The 10,441-nt window shown below is 33.5% G+C and overlaps 1 protein-coding gene across 2 annotated transcripts in view; it reads left to right on the top strand.

Annotated features, from left to right (window-relative positions):
* Window positions 1–10,441, top strand: part of MEF2A (myocyte enhancer factor 2A) — a 120,716-nt gene that overhangs the window by 63,699 nt on the left and 46,576 nt on the right. Inside the window, exons 3-5 of one of the 2 annotated variants that reach the window (XM_012643772.1) lie at window positions 1,137–1,268; window positions 4,249–4,468; window positions 5,227–5,286. In XM_012643772.1, the coding sequence (XP_012499226.1) occupies window positions 1,137–1,268; window positions 4,249–4,468; window positions 5,227–5,286 (412 nt within the window). Of the gene's footprint in view, window positions 1–1,136; window positions 1,269–1,333; window positions 1,472–4,248; window positions 4,469–5,226; window positions 5,287–10,441 lie in introns of both variants that reach the window. The other variant, XM_012643771.1, reaches the window with a different exon arrangement.

The following is a 10,441-nucleotide window of genomic DNA, read 5'->3' as shown; positions in this document are numbered from 1 at the left end:
CTTATCTAGGACTAGTTTATTGATCAAGTTTCCTAATTAAGCTCTTTTAGATAGGTTTACATAGAAAATTTTAACTTCCTAGTACTTCTCTGGAGTCAGCTGGAAAATCAACAAGTCTCAAAGCTCTTACAGTTGTTGAACTCAGTAACTCTGCCTTAAAATAGGACATATCAGGATTAAAAAAATGTTTTGAAAATAAATGGATATTCCATAGATCTTCAAGCCCTTGGTTTTTAATTTATTCTTTTAAATACTAGACAAGTTATTTCATGATAAGTTTAAGTTAAAGAAAAATTAAAAATCAGAAAACCCACTATTCACTATATTTTTACCCCAAAGTAAGGGAAGAAAAGTCAGTATGGTCCCAGGGGATACTTCAATGACACTGAAGAAAATTCTCCAGAAAGTCAGATCAGTGGATTAAATCAAACCATGAAGGAGCTCTATAGAAAGAGCCAGCAAAAGGGCGTGGAATACGAGTACATTCTCAATAACTTTTGAGTGCAAATTCCAAAAATATGTAAAGTCACTAATAAATTGTACATTCTACATAAGAGTCATTACTGATATAAACATTAAATTTGAGCTGTTATATTTCAAAATTACGTAGGAAAATAATATTCAAGAACAAATTAGCAATGAATTATTCAGATATTTTGCTAATTCTGTTGATTGGGATAAGCTCTCATAGACAGAAAGGAATGTCAGTAGGTGAAGTTCCTGAAATGTTCAGTTTATAAAGGTACTGTAATTTCTCAAAGTATCATTTTGATAGATTTCTATTTCAGTTTTTAGAATCATTGCCCCTATCAAATAAGTTGATCAGGCTGTAATCAGATTGGAATTTTAACCGTCAGAGCAGTAAGTAATTTACTATTCTCCAAGAAGCTTGGAAAGGAAGAATCCAAGCAAGCAAATATTCCTTTTCTCTTAATGTACAAGGGAGAATTAATTTTGCAAATATCTAAGGTTTACTTTCTTTGAAGAATTAGAGTACATTTGTTATCATTTAAAAACTTTTTCAGTGGCTCTTGTATAATTTAATTTATTCAGTCTGTGCTCTCTTAATAAGTTTTACAAAGAAACTCATGGCAAGTTAGCATTATTTGTGTGTGAATTTTCCAATTGTATTTCAGACTTTAAGAAAGAAAGGCCTTAATGGTTGTGAGAGCCCTGATGCTGACGATTACTTTGAGCACAGTCCACTCTCGGAGGACAGATTCAGCAAACTAAATGAAGATAGTGATTTTATTTTCAAACGAGGCCCTGTAAGTACTTTTACTTTACCTTTACTTTTTATTTGTTGATCCTTTTTGTTAACTTCATTATTTAGGCTCTGAACAAGAAGGAGCACAGAGGGTGCGACAGCCCAGACCCTGATACTTCATATGTGCTAACTCCACATACAGAAGAAAAATATAAAAAAATTAATGAGGAATTTGATAATATGATGCGGAATCATAAAATCGCAGTGAGTACTAAAGTATGGTTTGTGCTTTTATTTTGTGCATGAAGAGATTGACCAAACCTCTTGTTGCTTATTTTTACAATGGGTGATCACAGCAATAGGTATAATAGAAGGGAAAAAAGGCATTTTATAATTTTTTTTCGGTTTTATAGAACTTTAAAATTGCTGGAATCTTATAATAGTACATGTTCAGTATCTCAAATGTAGAAGTGAAGAGAAAACATTCTAATCCAGACTCTGGTGCTTACTATCCCCTATACTTTTGGGTAGGGCACCTAAACTTCCTAAATTCTACTTTCTTCATCTGTAAATGAGTAAGTTGCCTCACATGATTTTTAAGGTCCTTTCTAGCTTTAAAATTCGATGATTTTTAAAATACAGTTATATATGAGACTTTCTTCTGTCTCCCATGACTTAAATATATATATATATTATATATTCTTAAATAGATATTTAGAATGCAAAGTGTAAAGTAGTTGGACTTCTTGCAGACTTTGGTGTTTCTGAATTATGTTTAATTATATTGTATATTTTCTGTAATAGTACTAGAGCTAAGCTTACTGTTTGGCTCTTTATAAATGTCCCAAAATCACTTGGTAATGATACCACCAAACTCCTTTTCTTATGCTGTGGATGTTGAGGAAGAGCAGCTTGGCTTAATTTTAATGTAAGGAAACAAGGTTCTTAAACTGGTTGCAAAACAAATAGGAACTTTAATTTTTCTATGCTCATGCATCTAACCATAGTGCAAGAGTACTACTTACTTGTTTGAGCTCATGCTCCTATACTTGATCTTCTCACTGGAAGCTTTATTGACAGGAGATACTTAAGACTGTTATTCTGGATCTAATTTTCTAATTCTGCGTATGTAGTGTAGCCTCCATGGAACAAGTTGGTTCCAGTGCTGATATTTATTTAATTGTCAGTGTTAATTCTCTTAAAATTATGCCCTAAAATATGCATCAAGGATTATTTCTTCAAAGTAGTCCTATAGTACAGATTGAGTGTCCCTTATCTGAAATGCTTGGGACCAGACACGTTTTAGATTTCAGATTTATTTTAGATTTTAGATTATTTGCATGTACATAATGAAATTATCTTGGGAATAGGACCCAAGTCTAAACACAAAATTCATTTATGTTTCATATACAGCTTATACACATAGCCTGAAGGTAATTTTATAGAATATTTTGGATAATTTTGTGCGTGAAACAAAGTTTGTGTACATGGAACCATCAGAAAGCAAAGGTGTCACTATCTTAGCCACCCACATTATAGGTCTTGGCCCCATGTGGGCATTGTGGGGTGCCTGCAGTTGGTGTTCCCAGGCTGTATATATGCCATTTTATTACTGTGAGGGTGCCTGTGTGGGGGAATCTGGGCATACACAGAAATGGTTTATTGAAGCTGAAGGGGGATTGGGAGGGTCTTTTTTCCCTTAGGGACACTGAATACACTGTATATTATGTGCCTGCGTTTTGACTGCAACCCATCACATGAGGTCAGGTGTAGAATTTTCCACCATGGCATCATGGTGGTGTTTAAAATATTTTGGATTTGGGGGGATATTGGATTTTCAGATTAGGGATGCTCAACCTATGTAAGAAGCAGCTCTTGAAAAATAGCTTTAAGGAGGTGTTTTGGGGCTAATACTATTATTGTTCTTAAAAACAAAACAATAGCAAACAAAATAAAATTCCTTCTGATCTCACAGGGACGCCGCTGACCTTGAAGTTAAAGTTAAGCTGCAAAGATATTGCACAAATAAAACTGTTTTACTTTTGAAAAAAAACTTACATATATACATTGTTTATATTTGTTGATGAACTATTATAATTTTTCTACCTGAAATAAACTACTGTTGAATACATAAACTATATTCCTTGAACTTTGAATTAGCAATGTTACCTTACTTTTTCAATCACTGTTTTAAAATGAGGGCAGAGGAAAGTTGTTTTATTTTCTTTCACTTTAAAGAGGACTATTATTTATCATGGTTAACAAGCATCTTATAAACAATCTATGGAGGAAATGCAATAGGAAAATAGCCAATATCCTTTTAAAGAGGGTATGGAATATTTTAGATGGAGAGAAGGTTATCATTTATAATATTTGTAATTTAATCTTCATACAATTTAAAGAAGATACAAAAAATTCATTCCTAGGTTGTTAGTAGTTAATTTTGTTATGTAGATAAAGTTTCTTTGTATTTTCGTTATACTGAGATTACATTGTGTTATGTATAATTATTTTTCTTTAGCTTTGCCCATTAAGTAGTCAATCAGTTAAATCAGACTAGGGCTTATTGATAATGTCCCAGATTTGATGTATTAAGTTAATAATATATGTACACACTCTTCCCCTTTGTTATGTTTGGGATCTCCCAATAGAAATGTAATGTTACTAAACCGGTATGTATTGAAGTGCCAATTTATGCTTACTTGATAACAATGATAGATTTTGTAATGTCTAAATTTGACAACACTACTTTAATATCTAGTTTTAATTTCTCATTTTCATCTCTATAAATATTTGAAATACAGAATATATATAACTATATATGTATTAACATTAAAAATTGAAAGAGCTCATGTCAAACATATTCATGTTCAAATATAATTCTAAAGAAGATAGCTTAAAACTGCAAATTGATTTAGTAAGAACCTATCCCCATTCTATTTCAGTAACTTGAATACCTTATCACATTAAAGTTCATAAGTTAGTTAATGTAGATGAAAATGAAGCTAACAATTTTCTCCTTTTTTTTTCTTTATTTACAGCCTGGTTTGCCACCTCAGAACTTTTCAATGTCTGTCACAGTCCCTGTGACCAGCCCTAATGCTTTGTCCTACACTAACCCAGGGAGTTCACTTGTCTCCCCATCTTTGGCATCCAGCTCAACGTTAGCAGATTCAAGTATGCTCTCTCCACCTCAAGCCACATTACATAGAAATGTATCCCCCGGAGCTCCTCAGAGACCTCCAAGTACTGGCAATGCAGGTGTGTAGCGGTATCTATTCTGCTGGTTCTTTAATAAAGAGAGTGAGAAAGCTAATTGCTAGTATAATCAGTTTCTTATTGTGCTACTCTTAATTTTATTGCTTTGATGAGCAGAGAATCACTGCTACGTAACTGGCTCCATTTTTAAATTATATTTTTTCTGAAAATCTATGGGTCTAGCATTGTGTCAGCAAGGTAGAACAATATGGAGAATCTCTATAAGCTTTCCTTATCGTGGGAAAGCCATACTTTGACAGGCAGAAAATTTAGTTAGATGGCATGAGCAAAGATTTAAAGTTGAGTGTCAGCCATTCACATTAGAAATAGTGGGAATAGACCTAGTATTTGGAGTTAGAGTGTGTTTTGCATTTCCTCCTGCCTGACTTAGTTCATTAATTCAGCAATTTGCAGTGCATTTACTACATTTGTTCTGTGTAATGCTGTGTCTCCTCTCCCTTAAGTCCTAGACTTAATGATACTCCATATGCACTGTCCTCATTCTTATCAGTATGTACTATTTGGTATTGATGGACAGGAAGGCAGATGCATCCCAAGCTTGATAGGTAAAATATTAGTATATATTTATGAGATACCAAATTGCACATTAATACCAACTTCAGACTGGGCTAATTTTTATTTTTGTGTTTTTTTTAGGAGTAGAGTGAGAGTTTCCTCTGTTCAGTTTATGTTCAGGCAGATAAGGAGAAAGAGTTCTTATTCATTCTCTGCTCTTTCTTTCCTCTCTATAACATTGTTAGGTGGGATGTTGAGTACTACAGACCTCACAGTGCCAAATGGAGCTGGAACCAGCCCAGTGGGTGAGTGACTTTTTAATATTTCATTTTGTAGACATCTGTCCTATCTGAGATAAAAGGAATATTGTCCCTGAATAAAAGCCTTGTACAAAATTTCCTTCTGAGGGGTACTTTCACTAATACTTAACATTTTTTCACAATATCCTGTTTTATTCCTTACATCTTGGCCTTAAGTTTAGTTACTCGTTCATTCAATGGGTATTTATTGAGTGCCTCCTCCATACCAGACATTATTCTTTTCTAAGGACTAAATTGCCTTAATGCCATATTTACATCAAGACAATTACTTAAGGAGAAGCTTTGTGTTTCTTCTGTCCTGACAAGGTTAGACTATTAGCAAACTGCTATATCTTATAATAACATGAAATGTTTTTAGAAATTATTGAAGTAGAAAAACAAACATAATATAAATTAAATTAACAAAACAATGATTGGGTCTTTAAAAAGACTAATAAAATTTAAGGTTATATTTTCATTAATATTCAATTCAAAATATTTTGTAATATCCATTATAACTTCTTTAACCTGGAAGTTATTTAGAAATAGATTTTTTAATTCCAAATACTTGAGGATTTTCTAGTTATCTTTTGGATTTTGTTTTCTAGCTGAATTTTTTGTTACCAGAGAACTTACCTCCATATGATAAATTCTCTGAACTTTGCTGATGCTTTTTTGTGGCCCAGCATGTGATTGATTTTTATATATGTTGTGTACTAGAAAAGAATGTTTATTCTGTGATAAAAGCATGGATTGCAAATTCTTGTTTTAAACAAGTTTTTTATGCATTAATATATATAACAACTTACTGTGTCAGTTCAGGTTTAGAAACTTATGATAGGCCAGTTCCAGATAGTTTCACTTTACCTTTAAACTGTATTTTTACTAACATTGTCATTTTCAAATGCATGATATGTTTACAGATGAGTCCTCCATTTGCCTTTTTCCTATTTTAATTTTTGTTCAGTCTTCTGCCTGATTCCCAAAAGCTAGGGTGCTGCAGACTCATGTACTGTTGAAAGCAGAGGCATCCTTGAGCTTTTAAAACAATGAACAAACTTAGGCTAGGGAAAGACTTCTTAAATAAGAAACCAGAGAAAGCCTAATCATAAAGGAAAGATTAATCAGTTTTCCTGTACATTAGGAACTTTCGTTCATGGAAAACAGCATGAAGAGTATAAAAAGGCAAATGGTATGTATGTAATCAATAGAGGACTTTTTTATATGACGAATACCTACAAATCATCAAGAAAAAAAAACCCAATTTTTGAAAATGTGCATGAGAACACAGGCACTTCATAGAAGAAGCTCTTTAGGTATCTCTTCAGGTACAACATGAGAAGTTGCTCAATCTCAATAGTCAGGGAAATGCAGAATTAAAACCACAAGGAGAGAGTGCCACACACTTACCAGAATGGCTGAAATGAAATAGGTCATACCAAGTATTAACAAGGCTGTGGAAAGACACAAATTCTCATATGCTGATTATGGAAATACCAGGTTGTTGCAACCATTTTGGCTAAAGTTGCAGATATGTGTATTCTGTGGCCCAGCATTTTTATTCATCCTTATGTATTGTAGAGAAATGCATTTGTGCACCATGAGTACCAAGAGATATGTAAAAGAATGTGCACAACATTATACGTTACAGTCAACATCTAGAAAAATAATCTAGATTTCTATCAACAATAGAATGGATATGGGCTGGGCATGGTGTCTCATGCCTGTAATCCCAGCACTTTGGGAGGCCAAGGCAGGAAGATCATTTGAGGCTGGGTGTTCGAGGCCAGCCTGGGCAAAACAGCAAGACCCTATCTCTATAAAAAAAAAAAAAAGAATAAATAAATGATAGCATATTTATGTGAAAGAATACTGTACCACAGTGAAAATGAAGAAACAACAGTAATACGCAATAATGGATGAATTTCACCAAACTAATATGAATAAGAGAAGATAGATACAAATGTATACTAAATTATTCTATCTACATAAAGTTTGAAAAGCAGGCAAATAAAACTATAGCGTTAGGGATACTTGTGTAGATAGATGGTAAAACTAAAGAAAAACAAGAAATTACTGTAGAAGTCATGATAGTGTTTATTTTGGGTAGGTGGGACTGTGGTGGTGTTTTAGGGGGCCCAAATATGGGGTTCTGGCAGTATTCATTTTCCTGAGCTAAACGTCAGTTACATGGATCTTTGTTTTATGATAAATCCTTAACCTGTAAGTTTTTGATTTGTGCATTTCCTGTATGTGTGTTATATTAACAATAAAAACGGTTTAAAAATAAATATATACTAGATATAAAAAACTATAACCACAAACATGAAGGCACTTTTAAAATTATAAGAGAAAGTAAAGTGCATTGTGTAGTATTTATACTATTAATTCCAAAATCTAGAGAGAAACAAAATTCACAGATACACACTCGCTCACAGAAAGACTCTTGGTAGGCTTGTCTTCGGACATTGTTATCTACATGTGGCAGCACCCACCTTGCGATCACGAAGGGAGTCAGTTTAAGATGACAAGCCAACATGCCAAGGATAGCAAAGTGGAAACCTGGAAAGACGTCGGTCCTCAGTGTTGAACCACTGAAGCAACTGAGCCTGAAACCACTCTTCCCCCAGTCGTCTTATGTGAGAGAACATATTTTCCTCATTCTTAAGAGGAAAGGTAAGAAAATCCAAGCAACCGATAGAAGAATGCTTAATAAGTGAATGGACATGTAATTGTGCTAAAATATAGAATTCAAAAAAGAAACCTAACTGGTATTTTAAAAATTGAAAAAGAATGTCCATTGTTGGTAGTAATCATGAAATTCAAATAAAAATGGCAAAAAAATACTACTTATTAATTCCCAACTATTACTACTTTTTGTTGTGACATGCAGTGCTGATGAAGGTATGGTGAAACTGATGACCTCATATGGGCTTTTATGGCATTGTAAATTAGTAACATCTTTCTGGAAAGGTTTTGGCAAGATGTTTTAGTCTTCATAAAAATGTTTGTATCTCCAAGCCCACTAATACCATTTCTGAGAACCCCTCCCGAAGAAATAAATTAAAATAAACAAAGCTTCATTGCAACTTTATTTATAGTAGTAAATAATAGGAAGAAATCAACATATCCAGCAATAGGAGAATTGGGTAAAATTTCAACTGAATTACTTTTTAGTTGTGATTTTAAACTATGCCAAAAATATACATGTGGAAAATAAAAAGGAGGGAAAATCCAAAGTGACTATAATAGTTATGATGGTGGGAGTATGTGTTTTTCCCTCTCTTTTTCTAGTTTCAGTGATGCTCTGTTGATACAGTATCTCTACAGTCATAACATTTTATTATAGTAAATTAGAACATTTCCTTTTTTTACTTATAACTTGATAATTTTTCTTTCATCTATGTAATTATCTGTGCAAATAAAACCTGGCAGCTGTGCACATATTGCGAATTGGATAGCTGTTTCATAGCAGCAATCTGCTTATTTGATTATGATTTATTTTAGATATATTTCTCTACTGAGAATTTACACTTAACACTCAGTTTATACTGTAGTTCAGATGACTTTGGGGACTCTAACTTCAGGCCTATGTTTAAATATCAAGCATAAAGTAAAATCTTAGATGTCCAGCAATTTACTTTTTTAAAACATGTTGAAAAAGAGAAAAAAATATACTGGATTAGAAATACAAAGACTCAAGAAGCTTTTGGAATTGTTTAGGGTTGAATAAAGATAAAATAAGGGTTTGCATTATAGCAGGAGCATTGACAGTTAAAAAGAGGAGGTGGAAGAGTTGGAAGACATGGTAAAGAAAGAATGTACAAAACTTGATCACTTTGAAGATGGGGATGGGATAGTGGAGGATGGCTATAGTACAGGCGTTTAGAACAGGTTGAGGTGAGATGACGACAGCATGTCTGGGGGAAAGTGTCACCAAATGATGGAATGTGGACTAGAAATTAGGAGGGACAATGCAGAAATCCACATTTCAGAGTCATTCACATGAAGGCAATGGCTAAAGCCATGTGTGCTTCAACCATCATACTTCCTGAGGAAGGAAGAGAAGGAGAAATGTTGCCTCTTCACGGCTGCCCACACAGGAGAGTGTGAGAGGGGGAATACAGTATTCAGAAAGAAAAGAAACAGGATCCAATGAGCATTGTCTGTTTTTGACTATAAATTTCTAATGGGTAGGATCTATGTGCTCCATCTTATGGGTATTTTCACTGAATCAAATGTATTGTCATTAATTATTCCAAAACCCTTATCTTTTTTAGTTTCAGAAACCTCAAGCAGTTCTTTAGGTAAATGACATTATCTTATAACTTAAAATGTATTTTTGTTGAAGAATCAGCTGAATGTCAAATTTTTTGAAAATTTTGTCAAATATGAAAAAATCAGTTCTTGAACCTTGCTTTGTGTGAGTTTTTCAGAATCCTTTGAAGTTTGCATGTCAGTTGAACTTCTGAAATAAATTCATAGGAAAACATTAATGACATCATTGTCTGCAGTTTAACCCTAGAAGAGTAGTATTAAGGACATGAAGTACTTGCCAGCCACTTGAATGCATTATTTCAGCTGATGTGATTTATGTTCTGAAATATGAACCAGACTGGTATAATTGAATGACTTGCCTTCTCGCAGTAGGACCATAGTTGAGATTAGCTCTGTTAAGTTTATGGAGGCATTAGTATGCAGTTTGCTCAACAGTATTTTTTTTCACATTTGTGTTAGGGTAGTAAATTACCATTAAAACTGAAAACACAGTTTGACAGTCATATAAATTGGGTTTATTCATTTAGAGTAGATGCTCCAGTTCCTAAATTTGTAAATTGTGGCAAGATGAGTTATATACTCAGAGTATCTGCCTCAAAAGTCTATCTCAACAATATCTTCATTTTTGTCATAAAAATTGAACTGGAGGTAAGAAAGTATGTGTTAGGTAAGTACATCACTGCACTCTACGAAATAACAAGTCATGCATATGAGGTTATTTTAGCTTCAGCCTGGCAGGTTACCAAACACTTACATCATACTGTCATCATTATCTGCTATTAACTCCTGACTTTACACTAAGATATACTGTGCTTTTAGATCCCCTTTTACTTTTGTAACTTGATTCTCAGGGTTACTATGGTACCATATCTAGCTAAAAAGC

The sequence above is a fragment of the Propithecus coquereli genome, unplaced genomic scaffold, assembly GCF_000956105.1.
Source record: "Propithecus coquereli isolate 6110/MARCELLA unplaced genomic scaffold, Pcoq_1.0 Scaffold20, whole genome shotgun sequence".
Taxonomy (NCBI): domain Eukaryota; kingdom Metazoa; phylum Chordata; class Mammalia; order Primates; family Indriidae; genus Propithecus; species Propithecus coquereli.
Note: the sequence above shows the minus strand (reverse complement) of the source record. Positions and strands in the feature narration are given on the sequence as shown.